General features: G+C 36.9%; 1 protein-coding gene across 4 annotated transcripts in view; it reads left to right on the top strand.

The window, feature by feature from the left end:
* Positions 1 to 17,814, top strand: part of ccdc83 (coiled-coil domain containing 83) — a 68,618-nt gene that overhangs the window by 42,171 nt on the left and 8,633 nt on the right. For all 4 annotated transcript variants that reach the window (XM_069890955.1, XM_069890957.1, XM_069890954.1 and 1 more), the window contains exons 8-10: positions 625 to 746; positions 2,207 to 2,304; positions 16,933 to 17,123. In XM_069890955.1, coding sequence (XP_069747056.1) covers positions 625 to 746; positions 2,207 to 2,304; positions 16,933 to 17,123 — 411 coding nt within the window. The remainder of the gene's footprint in view (positions 1 to 624; positions 747 to 2,206; positions 2,305 to 16,932; positions 17,124 to 17,814) is intronic.

Below are 17,814 nucleotides of genomic sequence, written 5' to 3'. Positions count from 1 at the left end.
AATATTGAAACGCAAAAGACCTTGCAAGAGAGGGAGAGATGCAGTTGGTGAATTGAATAGCCAAAATTATACAATGGCATGTACAAGTGTTTCATTTGTGGGAATTGATGGCAAAAATATTATTTAAGCTCAGGGTTTCAGAAGAGGTTTAGACCTTCAGTTAAAGTGCCAAAAACTCTGAGAAAATTAACAAGTAATTGTTTTTGAGAAGTATTTAATTTATTAGTTTACACACATACATTTCAATTACCAAGAAAATTTGAGCATTTTGTTTAAATAATAAAAGCCTTTTTAGTGATTCAGTAACAAACTGATGGCTAGATATTGTCGTACCCTTTTGGTGCAGTCCAAGAAAAATCTGTATCAAATCACTTAAGTTTAACATAGAAAATGAGTAATTTTTTTTGACAGAGAATATTTTCCATATACTTTTTTTAAAAAAATGTTAAATCTTTCAAATGAGAATGCTGACCATTACTTACTACAGATTTTGCTTTGGAAATAAATTGAATCCTGCATTATCTAAACCAAATTCAATTATTTTATTTAATAACTTGGCTATAAAATATTTTTCAGCATAATTCTTGATACTGATTAACTTCATTTGTTTTTTTGTTTATCCAGCTCAAACTGTACAGTTTGGAAGTTGCTAATTTAGAACAAGCTGTTCAGAAGGTTGAAGAGGAAAATCTAGCAATTTTGAGTCAATTGTTTGATTGTCAGATTAGTGACCTTAACATATGCAGGTAACTCCTACATTTGAGTGTCTCATGTAGAGAAAGATAATATAAATTATTGCTAATTATAATCAATGTATCAACTATGGAACCACAACTTTTTTTAAAATTACTTTTTGGTATTGACATATTCAAATTATTGGTAATGTCAAATAACTAAGGTTTTGTCTTTGTGAACTTGAGGTTCAAAATTTTGTATATTCATCATTTTACCCTTCAACCATTAATATAAACTGGAGGATACAATTCTAACGAGGGTACATGAACAATTCTTTTTTTTTCTCTTTTTTTCTTCTTTGGCTTGGCTTCGCGGACGAAGATTTATGGAGGGGGTAAAAAGTCCACGTCAGCTGCAGGCTCGTTTGTGGCTGACAAGTCCGATGCGGGACAGGCAGACACGGTTGCAGCGGTTGCAGGGGAAAATTGGTTGGTTGGGGTTGGGTTTTTCCTCCTTTGCCTTTTGTCAGTGAGGTGGGCTCTGCGGTCTTCTTCAAAGGAGGTTGCTGCCCGCCAAACTGTGAGGCGCCAAGATGCATGGTTTGAGGCGTTATCAGCCCACTGGCGGTGGTCAATGTGGCAGGCACCAAGAGATTTCTTTAGGCAGTCCTTGTACCTTTTCTTTGGTGCACCTCTGTCACGGTGGCCAGTGGAGAGCTCGCCATATAACACAATCTTGGGAAGGCGATGGTCCTCCATTCTGGAGACGTGACCCATCCAGCGCAGCTGGATCTTCAGCAGCGTGGACTCGATGCTGTCGACCTCTGCCATCTCGAGTACTTCGACGTTAGGGATGAAAGCGCTCCAATGGATGTTGAGGATGGAGCGGAGACAACGCTGGTGGAAGCGTTCTAGGAGCCGTAGGTGGTGCCGGTAGAGGACCCATGATTCGGAGTCGAACAGGAACAATAGTTCTTGGGATATTGGCATGGCAGTTGGAGAATAATTAAGAAAACATTCAGGATTCTTTAAGAATCACAATATTGAATATGCATAGAATCTTTTATAATAACTTGCTTTTGCCACAGCTGAACTATTGTGTCCAGTTCTGGTCATCATGACAGAGGGAAAAGTGTGAGAAGCGTAATGGGTTGCAGAGTAGATTATAAAGAGAGAAACTGACAGAAGATTAAAACATTTTGAAGCTGTAAGCAGATTATTTATTGGTATTCAAAAGAGAACTGCATCATCACTTGAAAGTAAACAATAACTGCCTTTAGTAGGAGGGTAGCAGCATGAGCTTTGTTGTTTGTACACTGAAAAAGCAGAGTTTTGATGGGCCAAAGGGTCTCTGCATTGTAATTCTTGTATGATTGTGTATGTTTGGTGCAAAACACTAGTTTTCCAAAGAATGCATCTATTTAAAAATATTGCTTATTTGTGGAGCATGAAATCAGTTCTAAGCTAGCTTGTGGTTTGGTTTTCTTCAATTGTTTATTCATCTATTGGTGCTTTATGTTTGATGATTGCAGGAACTTGATTGGGACTTGTGCAGTTGGAACCAAAAACAATGATCCCAGTTTCCTGGTGGGTAATTCATCTGAGTTGAACGACAAAAGCAAAATTTCAGGTAATATTGACAGAGCAAATATTCTTGAACCACACTTTGGATTTTTTGTAAAAAAAAAAATGCTGGACAAACTGCAGGTCAAACCGCATATTTTATATAGCAAAGATTAAGATACATAACAACATTTTGGGCTTGACCCTTTCATCAGTGTATGAACAAAATGTTTGGGGTGGGGCAGGGGGAGGACAGTCCCATAGGCAAGAATGTGGTAGATAAGAGGAGGCCACACCCACAAACCGGGGGAGAGGGTTGGATAGCTCAGTGAATGTGGAGGGAAGGGGTTGGAGAGTTGGAAGAAAGAAATCAGAGGTATAGGGAAGATTTGGATTTTTTTGCTCTGTTGTGTTAAACATGTAACTTTTTAATCAATAAACCTTGAACAATGTTTGATATTCAATTGATGTCAGTTTACTTAAATACTATAATGATTTGGAATCTGGTGAAGGAAAAGGAATCCTCCTTATTCTTACCTACCACTCTACCTCAGCTGATGGAACAGTACTTGGCTGTGTTGAACACCACTTATTTGAAGCATTCACAGTAAAGAAGACCAATGTACTTTGAATGCCAATGTTCATCAACAATGTAGCTTGGTGTCACCAAAGGTGGTTGATCTTTGAAAGGTACAGTTGTCAGACTGGGCCTGAGGCAGGGCATGAAAGAACCAACATGAGGAACAATGCATTCGATCTTTTTGTGATCATTTTATTGATGAAGACTTGTTAGTTCTTGATGGTATTTAGAGAATGATCACTAAAATCTTTGAAGAAGTCATTTCATCTTTATGCTGAAACCATTTTAACATTTTTCACCTTTTAATCTATTCTAACACTATCTGCAATAGCACAGTAGAGTGAGAGACATGTAAATCTGTTATACTCAAACCTCAGCTCATTGAAGAATATAGTAGAGCAGATCAGAAACAGAGACTTTCTCAATTTTGCATACAAGCAGAAAACAGCCAATGCAGCCAACAAAGTATTGTAAGGCAGTAGTGATCAGAGGGACCAAATCATCCAACTGACTGTTTGCTTGTGGATGAAACCGAATCAGAGGCAGAGCAGCTATTTATGGTCAGAGTTATATTAGAGTAACATACTATTCCCTTGTTTGACAGCACTTGGAGTTTATTGCTATGAATAAACAAAGAGCAGCTGGAGGGACTATGCAGGTCAGACAGTATGAAATGATCAACATTTTGGATAGGAACCCTTTGAGTGTAAAGTGGGAATGGGAGAATCAAGTAGAAAAATCAAGAATGATCAAAAGAAAGTGGCTAGCTCAGTGTAACGGTTAGAGCAATGCTTTAACAGCACCAGCGAACTGGGTTCGACTCTGATGGAGTCTCCGTAAGACTTTTGAACTTTCTCCCCTGTCTGTGGGTTTCCTCCAGATGCTTCAGTTCTCACCAGCCCTTCAAAAAAAAACATGCAGAACTTGTAGGTTAATTGGTATATTTAGGCAGTATAGGCTTGTGGGCCAGAAGGGCCTGTTACCGCGCTGTATATCTCAATTTAAAAAAGAATTAAAGTTTTAACAACCTGAACTTGACATTCAAAGGCATTGGCATCACTAAATTCCCCTCATCTTTCTGGGAGTTAAGAAGAGATCTTAAATATGTGACCTTTATCTGCAAGGAGAACAGGGGCATTAGGGGTAAGAGAACATAATCACAGGTGATTTCCATCAAGGTCACCTCCAATGTATCACAAGATTCTTTAAAGAGGCCCCCAGTCCAATTGTCTGTCCATTTCTTTCTATGGATGCTGCCTGACCCAGTTGCTCCAGCTTCACTTTGTTTTCTCATCATTACAATATCTACATATTCTTTTATTTCCACTCTTCTCCATCTCTGATTCAAAATCATGGCACTCCATACCTAAATCAATTGGAGCAAAATCACAAACAAAGACTCGACTGGCCATTCCTTTCCCATGGGTGATTAGAAAGTGACACATCACGGACAAAGGGTTTTTAAAAAAGAATTGGAAGGGAAAGTTGACTTTTTATTTTTCAAGAAATGCATAAATTATTAGCAATCCCACAGTTTCTTTTTATCTGCCCTTGATATGAGTGGCTTGATCACTTTGGATGGTCAGTTAAGGCCACATTTTTCCCTTAACATAGAACACTATAGCACATTAAAGGACCTTCAGCTCTCAATGTTGTACCAAACCATATATTCCTTAAAAAAAATCTACTAATTTCTTCCTACTTCGTAACTCTATTTTTCTTTCATCCATGAGCCTGTTTAAGAGTCTCTTAAATGCTTATAATGTTTCAACATCCAATACCATCCCTGGCAAAGCATTCCAGGCACCCACAACTCTGTGCTTATATATAATTTAAAAAAAAACACCCCTAATATCTCCCCTAAACTCCACTCCCTTGTACGTGGTATTTGCAATTCCTGCCCTGAGGTAAAGGTTCTGGCTTCCATTCTAACTATGCCTCTCCATCTTGTAAACCTCTATTAAGTCTCCTCTCATCCTTCTACACTGCAAAGAGAAAAGTCCCAGCTCTGTTAACCTTGCCTCACGATTTATTTTCTAATTCAGGCAACATCCTGGTAAATTTCCTCTGTACTCTTTCCTTAGCTTCCACGTCCTTCCTATAATGAGCTGACCAGAAGTAAACACTTATTCCATGTTTGGTCTCACCAGAGATTTGTAGAGTTGCAAATATGACCTCTTGAAATCAATCCCTTTATTAATGAAGCCTAACATCCCCAGGCCTTAACAATGCTATCAACCTGTGCGGCGACCTTGAGGAATGTATGGATTTGGTCCCTAAGGTCCATCCACACTCTTAAGTAACCGACCATTAATTAACCCTGTTCTCATACTTCTGGTTTGTCCTTCCAAAATGCATATTCTTGCATTTATCTACCCAACTCTGCGTCCTGTGATGTTCCTTTTGTAGCCTATAACAACTTTCAGCACCATTCATAACTTCTCCAACCTTTGTATTATCCACAAACTTACTGATCCATCCTTCCGCCTCTTCATCTACATCATTTATTTTAAAAAAAATCACAAAGAGCAAGGGGTCCCAGAACAGATACCTGTAGAATTCAACTAGTCACTGACCTCCAGGCAGAATACTTTCCTTCCACTATTACTCTCTGCTTTCGACATGCAAGTCAATTTTTTATCCACACAGCCAAGGTTCCATGGATCCCATGCCTCATGACTTTCTGAACAATTGTCTCATGGGGAACCTTGTCATATGCCATGTAGACCACATGTACTGACCTACCCTAATCTATTTCTTTTGTTATCTCCTCAAAAAACTAAATTCAGCTCTTGAGGCATTATCTTCTCACAAAGCCATGCTGGCTATTCCTGAGAACACTGTACTTCTCCAAATGCTCATAAATCTTATCCTTAAGAATCCTCTTGATGACGTGATGACGTGGGGTTAGACTGATAATCCCTGCTTTCCTTGAAAAAGTTGAGAAAAAGTGACAAAAAAGACTATAAAAGTAACAGAAAATATAAGAACTATCTGAAGACGCATAGAAGACATTAACAATGCCACCAAAGAGGTTAAAAGACTTACTGTTGTAGAAGAAACTGATCAAAAAAAAGGAACAAGAAAAGGAAGTGAGGTCTACCTTAAGAAAGGATCCTGGAGCTGTTTGTCAGGTAGTATCCAAAGGAGAGAGGCTAGAAGCTGGGAAGAATTTGGACACGCGGCACAAGGTCTCCCTCGATAATGGTCGCCGACATTGGGTGAAGATGCGACTCTGTGCATGTGCAGAGCACAAAAAAAGGAAATTTTAAAATAGATTCCAGACACCCACAGCTCAAGAAGAAGACCTAGAAAAGCAAAGGAAAGAACAAGGACGACCTACAATCAAGAAAAAAGTAGAATAAGGTGCAGAAGCTTCTTTATCTTCTGGTGAATTAAAACCAATCTTAATTTTTTTTTGACAATCCATGAAAGAGTTATCTGATGAAGTAAGGAAGAATGGTGATAAGATGGAAAGATTAGTGTAACAAGTGGACACTAGATTTGAAACGGGATGGAAAAATTAAAGGGAATGAGTTCAAGATTCAAAATATTAAAGATCAAATGAAGAAAGCAGAAGCAGCTGCTAAGCATGATCAGTTAATGCAAAAAAAAAAACATTTTGGAAAATTTTAGTAGATGGAATGATATCAAGATTGTTGGACTTAAAGAAGGGGATGAGGGTCAAGACTTGAAAAATTTTTTGCAACAATGGATACCGGAATCTTTGGGTCAGGTTGCATTTCAAGGAGACTTGGAGATAGAACAAGCCCATAGGGCATTGAGACCTAAATCTCATCCTGACCAAAGGCTCCGTCCAAATCTTGTCAGATTCCTTCGATATGAAATAAGAGAGAAAATAATGGAGCTGGCAGCGAAATAAGCTTAAAAAAAGACAAATCACCTTTGATTTATAATGGAAATAAGATTTTCTTTTATCCAGATACAAGTTTTGATCTGTTGGAAAAAAAAGTTTAACCCAGTTAAAGATTTATTGTGGGGAATAAAGGCGATGCCTATATTTTGAGATACCCAGCTGTTTTGAAAGTATTTGTCCCAGGAGGGAGGAATAGATTTTTTTTTTAGCCTAATGAAGCAAAGGTATATGCCGATTCACTGCCTGTTAAAGATCTACAGATGGTTGTGGATACTTGAATTTATTATATAACTGAGGTTTTGCTGTAACTGAAAATATATTAAATATACTGGATAAGATTAGCAGTTTAAAAGGTCTATTGATAAGATTATAGTAAGGGATAGTATGATGTTTTGAGTGGGTTAGTGGGAAATGTGATGCCGACCACTATGGAATCATGGGCACTAATGTGACTTGTTTTGCATCCCATACAGATCAGGGCAATAGAGAAGTCTTAATATCACGTGCCTTTGGGGTTTTCCCTTATCTTTTTTCTCTTCTTATTTTTTTTTGGTTCTTAGCCTGGACTAATTCAGGGAGGGTTGAGTTGGATGGGGAGATGGATGGATATAAGTTTTAATTTTGATGTCTAATGGCAGGGAAATTGTTATTTATTAGTTATAATATTAATAGAATCCGATAAAGAGAACTATATGAAACAATTTAAAGTAGTTGTGGCTTTTGTACGATAAACTCATTTAATGGAAATAGAACATATGAAATTAAAGAGAGATTTGGTAGTAGGGGTAATCTCTTCTTCACTGAATTCTAAAACTAGAGGAGTAGCAATATTAATAAATAAAAGTTTACCAATTGAAATATTGAATGTAATGATTGATAAAGTGGGCAGGTATGTGATGATAAATTGTAAAATATATTCTGAATATTGGAGCTTAATGAACATGTATGTGCCAAAGGTAGATGATGGAAAATTTAATCAAGATTTTTATGCAGTTAGCTAATGCAAAAGGGAAAATAATTATGGGAGGAGACTTTAATTTTACTTTTAATTCCAAATTGGATAGATCAGGAGGAATTATGGTTAAAAATAAGGTAACAAAAGATGTGAAAAATTTTATGAATGAAATGAAACTTGTTGATAGTTGGAGGAAGATGCATCCTGAAATTAGGGATTATTCATTTTATTCTTATAGCCATAAGACATATTCCCATATAGATATGTTTTTAATCGCCTCTCAACTCCAGACACTAGTTCATAGTATTGAATATCAGGCAAGGATATTGTCTGACCATTCACCTTTAGTTATGTCAGTTTTAATGGAGGAGGATCAAAATATAGGTTAGAGATGGAGGTTTTATGCAGCATTGTTGAAAAAGAAAGATTTAGCAATTTATAAGGCAACAGATAAAACTTTTTAAGGACCTGAATGAACATTCTGTAACATTAAGTATGATATGGGATTCTTTGAAGGCTTATTTAAGTGGACAAATAGTTAATTGTATGGCAAAGGTTTAAAAAAAAATGTCTGAAGTTAATTATTTGGAAAAGGAAATAATAAAGATAGAAGAATTGCAAAATTGAGGGAATGATGAACAAAGGAAAATAATGGATTTAAAGAAATTGAAGCTTAAAATGATACAATCTTATAGAGCAGAGGGATCTAAGATGAACCTGTCAAAAATATTCTGAGTTGGGAAACGGAGCTCAAAGTTTTAGCATAGCAATTGAAGACTGAACAAGTATCGAGAACAATAGTAGCTGTAAAAGAAGATTTGGGCCATCTTACTTAAAAAACACAAGGTATTAATGATGTGTTTATGAAACTTTGTTAGAAATTTCACAAATCGGAATATTTGAAAGATGGAGATAAAATAGATGAATATTTGTCCAAAATTACTTTACCACAGTTAAACATAGAAGAGAAGACAGAATTAACAAATTCATTAACAGTTACAGAATTATATGATATATTGATGTCTTTACCAAATAATAAGGCTCCAGGGGAGGATGGTTTATTTCCAGAGTTTTATAAAGAATTTAAAGAGTTATTAATTCCAATATTTATGGGGTTGTTAGATCAAATGGAAGATCTGTGGGACTTAACTGAGTCATTTAAAACTGCGTTAATAACAGTTATTCTAAACAAAAAGGAAGGATCCTTTGCTTCCTTTGCTTATTATAGACCAATTTCACTATTGAATACTGATTACAAAATTTTGTCCAAATTAATAGCTAATAGATCAGCCAAATGTTTACCTAAATTGATTAATATAGACCAAACAGGTTTTATTAAAAAATAAAAGATCAGGATATAATTGTTAGATTTTTAACTTTATTAAATATAGCTCAGAAAAGAAAAATGCCTCTGTGGCTTTAGCTTTAGTTGCAGAAAAGGCATTTGATTGATTCAAATGGGATTATTTATTTAAAGTACTGAAGGTTTTTGGAATTGTGACACATTTTATAAATTGGATAAGAGCATTATATAATCGTCCAAAGGCTAAAGTGATTACAAATAGAAAATCCTTTTTGTTGGAAAGAACATCTAAATAAAGTTGTCCATTATCTCCCTTTTTATTTGCATTAGCTGTAGAACCTTTAGCTAAGGTGATTAGAAGTGATAATGAGATTGAGGGTTTTAAGATAAATGATAAAGAACACAAAATTCGTCTGTATGCAGATGATATAATACTATATCTTACAAACCATGAAAGCTCATTAAAAAAAAGTAAATGATCAATCGGCAGAGTATGAATTAGTATCAGGTTACAAAGTAAATATTGATAAAAGTGAAGTGATGTCAATGATTGAGACAGATTATGTTCAAGTCAAGAAAAGGACAAAATTTAAATGACAGAAAGGCGCAATTAAATATTTAGGAATTAATGTTGAAAAGAATTTAAATAATTTATTTAAATTAAATTACATACCTTTATTGAGGAAAATTTAATAAGATGGAAGGATTAATTTCCAAGAATACAATATCTTTACCAATTTTTGTACCAATAATGTTTTTTTCAAGATTTAAATAAGTGTAAGAAGATTTATTTGGCTGGATCAAATGTCTCGGATGGCATTGGAAAAATTAACTTGGAAATGCGATCGGGGTGACTTAGATTGCCTAATTTTAAAAATTATTATAAAGCAGCTCAACTTAGATTTTTGTTCCTTGTTATCAGACCAATGAAAAGATTGCATAGGTGCAAATTGAAATGAGTAAAATAGGAGAAAGTAATTCTGAACATATTTTATATAAATGGCATGAGGGATTATTAAAAGGAAAACTAGATACCCCAATTTTGAGGGATATGCTTAAATTATGGAATGAATTATCAGTTGGCTAAAATTGTATTAAATCAAAATCCTCTAATTCCTTTTACGATTAATAATTGTTATTTGATGTTTGGTATAATTGTGGAATAAAAAGAATTAGGGATGGTTTTTTAGGATTTGTTTCTTTTACTTTTGACCAATTGAAAGATAAATGTATCACAATACTACTTTTTCTTATTATCCACTTAAATCATATTTATAAAGAAAGTTAGAGAGGAATTTTAAATTACCAGAACAAAATCCATTTGAATATATAATAACAGATATGTTTATTGAAAGATTCATTACCAATATGTATCTCAAATTACAAGAGACTATTCAGAAAAAGAATTTATTCAAATCTAAATCCAGATGGGAAAAAGACTTAAATATATAGATTCAAGAAGAAGTATGGTCAAAATTATGATATGAAAATGTAACTAATACAATTAATGTTAGATATCAAATGGCACAATTTAAATTTTTACATCAATTATATTATACTCCATACAAATTAAATGCACTTCACTTAAATTGATCTGATCAATGTTTTAGATGTAATAAAGAAGTAGGATCTTTCTGTATGTAGTTTGGCAATGTGAAAAGGTAGATAAGTTTTGGAAGGATATAAGTATCTTATTGGGATGAGATTTGAAGATGCAAATTTTGAGGATCCCAGAATATTTTTATTGGGAGATTTTTCCAAATTGAAGTTAGATATTTATCAGAAGTTGTTTTTAAGTGTAACAATAACAAAAAAATCTATAGCTGTAACATGGAAATCGGGTGATATTGTGGGGTTGAATAGGTGGCGAATGGAATTATTAAATTGTACACCATTAGAGAAGATAACATAGAAGTTACAAAATCAATCAGAAAACATTGATAAGATTTAGAAACCCAACATGGATTTTATTGCTATGACTTTACCTACAGCATCCACCACTCCCCCATCCAACCTGCCCTAATTAGTTAATTGTTTAAGATGATTATGGAAATTTGAAATTAATTAATTAAATGTCTTAAGTTTATTAGACAGGCTTTTTTTTCCCCCTACTTTTTTTAGGGAGGGTGGGGGGAGAAAATATAAAAAATAATATTCTTTGTGTGTCATAGTTTTTATTATTCTTGTTATGGTTAAATACTGTATGTTTTGACACAAATAAAAAATAAAATTAAAAAGATCCTCTCCAATAAATTGCACACCAGTGACATAAGACTCACTGGTCTATAATTTCCAGGATTCTCCCTATTACATTTTTTTAAACAAGGGAACTACATTTGCATTCTCCAATCCCCTGTGGCCAAAGAAGGCTCAAAGATCATAGCCACTGTCCCAGCTTTCTCTTTCCTCACTTGCTAATGTTCTTAAGAAGATCCAACACTACCTCTACTTTAATCTCAACATCACACAGCACACAAGCTTGTTTTATTCCAACCTCACTCTGTTCATTAAAGACATTAATAAACCAGATCAAATCTTACAATACCCTGTTAGGTTAATGGTCAATAACTAAGCTAGTTTGAGAGTTCCAAAATGCCGGCAGTAGATTTAGAGAGCTTCCGTAGCGAGGATCATAAAGGATTTTTTAAAAACCACAGAACCCTGTAGAAATTTTAAAAAATAGAGAAAATAAGAAAATGGTGGAAAAAATTGAGAAATGGAGAAATCTCACCTCTTAGAAAGGAGAAGGAGACCAACACCAAAAACAATGACACTAGCACCTGAATGAAGGAGCCCCTGTCAGGAACTGAGTTTGTTGGAGGAGGCAGGGGAGAAACTGACCTGGGAAGCCATCACGAAAGAGCCGCGATTGGAGCGCTGTCGGGCGCAACACAAGCAGAGGCCCAAGGTCAAGGGAACCATGGCGGCACCAAAATGCTGGCGACATCAGCCACAGCTGAGGGAAAGCCTGCACTGGTTGGCTGTCGAGAGAAGAGCTTGTTGGAGGGGGTGAATGAGGACTGTCAGGAGGGACTGACCTGGGTGTCAGGTGAGGGCTGCGACCAAGGCAGTGGGATCACTGTCGGGATCAGGACAGCGTCAGGAGAAGGCCATGACTGAAGTGGTGGAATCACTATTGGGTGCAACACAAGTGGAGGCCCGAGGTCAGGGGAGCCTGGATGGCACCAAAATGGCAGCAACATCAGTAGTAGTGGAGGGAGAGACCCCATGGGCCGGGAGAAAGAGGGACTCACCCGGTAAGGCTCCTCCTTCTGGCAGACGCAAGGAGATTGGGTCCGAGGGTGTTCGAGGTGTCGGGCCAGGTGGACTTCAGGAACAGAGAAAATGGTGGGAAAGTTATGTGACTGGACAGCCTGAAGTCGGAAAGTGAGGTGGAGGAGGAAGAGGAAGATTGAAGGAGTAAAAGAAATACAATTTAGGGAGGTGAAAGGCAGAGAAAGGAAGCAGAGGGCCTGATGCCTTTTGCAAAAGTAAGACTGGAGGCCATTGGCTAAATCAAAAAAAACTTTGAAGAAACTGGTGGCAGGGCAGGTGGCAATTAAAGAAAGATTGGATAAATTGACAGATAGGGTATCGGAAGTGGAGGAGATACTTGAGAGAGTGAAAGAAAGGTTGGATAAGAGGGAAAATGAAATGGATGAGTGGGAGAGGGACAGGGTGAGGATGAGGGAGAAGATAGATACCTTAGAAAGTAGGAGGAATAATGTTCAGATTGTGGGGGTGAAGAAGGGTACAGAGGGGAGGGACATAGTGGAGTTCCTGAAAAAAATGGGATCCTAGATATACTGAGGAAGGGACAAATAGGAAAAAAATTAAAAATAGAATGGGCCCACTGGTCTCTCACTTAACACCCCCGCCACCTGCTCAGGGCCACGTTCTTTCTAGATGAGACTCCTTTGCTACCAGGATAGAGAAGATTTTATGGTGGTGGTGGTGGAATTGAAGGCAAGAGTGGGGTCTGGAGGAATATGAGGGGGAAAAGGTTTTATATTACCTGGACATAAGTGTGGCACTATTGAAGCGCAGGAAGGAATTTAACCCAGACAAAAGGAACCTTAAACAAAAAGGAATTGAATTTGCCCTCCTTCGCCCAGCAATGCTGAAGACAGTAAGGGGAAAGAGTTTTTTTTTTAAAAAAGGGATCCAAGGAAAGCAATGGATTTAGTAAGAATCCTGTCACCACTTTGGGATTAAATGTAAATAAGGAGGAAAGAGGGAATTGGGGGAATGATGGACTGTAAATATTGTAATTGTGATAACTATGAAGGGGGATAAGCTTTTTTCATAAAGTAATTATTTAAAGATGAATGTATATTTCAAGTGAAGAATGAATACAGGGAGCTCAAGTTAAGGGTGGGAAGACTAAGCAGTAGATGGGTGTACTGGGCACTTTTCAAAATGGCAGGGAAGTTGGCACCAATAGCTTGGCTGTTGGTGCTGGGGTGGGTAAAAGTAAACCAGAAGGTAGAAAGGAGGTTGGGGGTTTGGGGGTATTTAATATATATTTTTGGAATTGTTGGTTTTAGTTTGCTTAAGTTTTGTTTCAAGCATGGACGTCTGCCCCAGGAGTCGGCAGAAAACAAAAGGGACGAAGGGAACCCTGAGGTAATGGAATAGATTAATTTCCCCCTTTTCAAAAAAAAAGGGATAAGGTAACACCCTGTCACAATAAGGCAGGGTGTGTGAATATAGAAAAGGGACTGAGTGCAGACGGCATGCTTTTCCTTTCAGGTTTTTAGTTCTTTGCTCTTTTGGGTTTCATTTTTTTTTTCTCTTTTTGGAGGTGTATTCATTGTTATTTATTTTTTCTCTTCTGGGTTTTGGTAGGGGTCATAGATAAACTTTTCAAGTGAATTTGTAGGATGGGTGGGGATAAATTCAGAGTGTATGTTGTATGTGAATGTTGGATTCAACTGTTGAATTCTGAGTATATAAAAATTAAAAGAAAATATTCAAAAAGAAAATAACTAGTTCACTAGACATTTTCTAATTAAAGAAAATATGAATTCCCAGTTCATGAGGATGTCTGGACTCTGAAGGGAGGTATGGGGTACTGAGCTGTAGGAAGAGGGTGAGCAGACTAGGTATTAATTTGACCACATGAGGTTGAAGGGTGAGATCAGAAAAGGATCAAATCGGGTGAGGAATAGATAGGGTGAATACAGTCTTTAGCCCCCAGTATGGGAATTCAGTAGCCAGAGGACATGGGTTTAAGATGGGGAGGGGGTGAGAAAGAGGATTAATAAGAACCTGAGGGGGCAACATTTGCATTTATTTATTTATTTTACAGAGTGTTAAGTATATGGAATGGGCTAAAAATAAGTTCACTTATACACAGGTAGGATAAGTTTAGAATTTAGAGAAATATGGTACTCATGTTGGTGGGACATTTTGGTTGGCATAGGCAAGTTGGGCCAAAAGGTGTGTTTCCACAATGGATAACTGGATGACTAACCTGCATCAACATTGTAGTGATAAGAGAATGACGACTGGGTACACTATGACAAAGTGATTATCCTCCTGAACTATTCAACTCTGACATGGATGTGGGAAAATCAATGAGAAAGAAACAGATTACAGTTTGCTCAATGAATGCTCACATTCTTCAACCAGATACAATGTTGTCCAAGTCATAAGAATAAACCAAAAATAGTTCCTGAGCAAGTTGCCGGGCATGCAGAATAGATAACAAAATGGAATATGAACCACAGATCATTAGATAGAATATGCAAGAAATCCACAGGAGATAATGCTGGCAAAATAGTGCATTGGAAAAGTCTAGCCCTGATTAAAAGGAATGAAAGGTTCAGCATGGTAGAAAATGGTGTTCATCATTCATTGTAAATGGGGATTACCATTCATTACGATCTTCATAGTTTTTCTAGAACAAGATGTACAGATTTAGGATTTAAAGATCTGCATATTCTACAAAATCAGTGCCAAAGAGAATTGCAAGAAAATACATGCTGTATAACTAACATAATAGTCCTGGAAGTAAAAATTTAATTTCAATACAGGCAAATTAAGTGTGGCATTTAGAAGGGAAAGTAAGGAGATTAATACTGATGAATAAACCAGGAAGTGCAATAGTTCAAGGGCAACCAATAGTCAAGTTTATTTATCATTCAATTGTACAAGTAAAACATGATAAAACCCCATTCTCTGGTCCTTGGTGCAAAATAAAGCACCATCAGCTCCTGTAACAGGCAGTGCGATTAGGCAGTAAGACCCTTTTGGGGAACGCTATGTCTCCTCTCCCTAGGTCCGCACCATCAGCAGCGCTGCCATTTTAGCTTTGATCCCTTGCCATAAGTACTTAGTGTTGCCAGTGTCACACAGCTGACTGTGGATCTTCTGTGCATAATCACACTTTGTCTTTCAGATTGCAAGTGAGAGTTCAGCCCAGGCTGATCTTAGTGCTATCTTGTCTCCTGTGTTGAAGGTATCATCATATCCTTTCAGAAGTGCAGACTGCTGCATCCATACATAGTTTCTGGTTAGACCTAGTTGTTTAACATTTGATCTTTGTGACATCCTTGATGCACTTGCTTATGTAGCTAGTAACTGAGCTCATGGACACCTCTATGTTTATATGGCTGCTTCCCTGAAACTGCTCCAGTCCAGAGTCTCAAAACAGTCCTGTAGCGCTGCCATGCATCCCCAACTCCCCCACGTCCTGACTTCCCTGCAAACATATTGCCAATGGTCTGTAAGCCAGCATTACCAGGGTGGATATGTGATCAGAGTAATGTGGGGCAGCCTTGTACACACCAGGGACATTGTTGTACACTTGATCAAGGGTGTTCTCTCTCATTTGGCAAAGTGGACATGTTGTTGAAACCGTGGTAGAACATTTTTCAGGTTGGCATGGATGAAGTCGCTGTTCACAATCACGGCACCTTCAGGGTGGGACATCTGGGCCTCTCAAAGCTCCTGCATTGCTTCACTCTCATTTACTGAAGGCAGAACATAGACTGCGGCAATCTGCGTGGCTGAGAATTCCCTGAGCATATAGAAGGGTCTGCATTTCACGATCAGCTGCTCTATTGCTGTTGAGCAGAACATCCTTACAACAGAGGCATTTGTGCACCAGCTCTCACTGAAGCAAATGCACATCTGCCAGAAGGAGATAAGGTCATCTAGCTGGATCGCTGAGTCTGGAATGGAGTGCAGCACCCATGAGCACACCAGTCAGATGCAGCTTCAGGTCATCCATTTTTCTTCTCCAGCAATCTTACAATTGCAAGTAAGATCAGTAGAAGCATGGATCTGATTTAAATAAGTGTTTCTTCAGTCAATTTTATGGATAAAATTAGGATCACATTTGAATTCTAACACTTGGGTTTGACCACATTCAGACTTTTGTGCTCAGCTGTGGTTTCTGCATTACGAGAATAAAAGTGCAATAGAATTTTGATAGATTGACACCTGAATATGTATAACTTTCAGAAAACACTGAACAGACTGACTTCTTAAAGACAGTTGACAATAGTCTTTAATACTAGAATATAATAGAATGATAGAATACAAGGCAATGATTTTTTTTCAAAATCCAAACCCTTGAAGGTCTCACGAATTCATATTTATTGGTTACCTGTAAACCAAAAAACCAACCTAATCAGATTGAGACACACCAGCTCATTGATATTGGGCATGACTTCAATCTCATTGCTCTTAAGCCTTGCCCAATGCCTTAACAATATACTATTGTTTACATTATTCCAGTTGCAGTGAACTGAGAATCACTGCCGGTGTATTATACTAGTGGCTGGCTCCACCCCAATCTACCCATATATAACCATGGTTTTCTGCCTAAACCCTTAACCCCTCTGAAAACCACTGTTAGACCCTACCCTCAGTTATAAGCTCATAAAAGCGTACGTTCTCCGTCCAGTCGTGAGAGCTTTTATTCACACTACACCAGTCAATGTTCATTCTTTGTTGTTGTTTCTCTTACAGAAATAGATAAATCTAATCAACCAAAATCCAAGAGCAAAACACTTCTGGCAGTTGAAAAGAATGTTTCCGCAATGCAACCATTTATTAAAGAGGAACAGACAGAAAGTTATGAAGTAACACAATTCAATTTAAGCAAGTCTGTATCACAGAATCTCGCATATCTGCTGCAAGATGATGAAAAATACATGGAGGTTAGTTAATTTTTAAAAATAGCCATTATCTGCTTTTTAGTGTATTAGAATTAAAGATACATTATATATTTCAAGGTATACCCTCAGTTATTATGCAGTCTTAAATAATTTCATGGAGATGCAATGTCCAAAGTGAAACCATTAATGTGTCATTCAGGAAAAGTTGAAACAGGTCATGACACAATTGCAAACTTTGATCACAAGAACATAATACCATCATGTAATCGGAAAAATGGGAAGCCTCATCATAAATAGCTACCTTCATTTCCCATTGACAATTTGATTGGGACACAGTGAATTGCCCTTATTCTAACATTTACTAACTTTCCATACCTGCCCCCGCAAAAAAAACCCTTAATTGTATTTTTTTTCCATTTGTAAAACAGAAATATCAAACATGCATCAAAATACATATTTTTCAAAATATATATTTGACCAATATATCTAGCATTTTGTTTTCATTGCATACTTTATAAAAATAACATTTGTGCAAAACATATTTTTCAATGTTGCAAACCCATCGACGTTTTGAAATAAATAGTTACCCTAAAACATCTGACTTTTTCCTGTGGTATGGAGACCTGGGTCTCATTCCATCCTCCTTTTTAATCCACACGGTTTCATTCCCATGCTTCTTATTAACTCACTGATGCCCTGTTTGTAGCATTACATTTAAACTTGCTGGGTTTTT

This window comes from Narcine bancroftii, chromosome 7 (genome assembly GCF_036971445.1).
Source record: "Narcine bancroftii isolate sNarBan1 chromosome 7, sNarBan1.hap1, whole genome shotgun sequence".
NCBI lineage: Eukaryota > Metazoa > Chordata > Chondrichthyes > Torpediniformes > Narcinidae > Narcine > Narcine bancroftii.
This window is presented reverse-complemented; position numbering and strand designations above follow the sequence as displayed.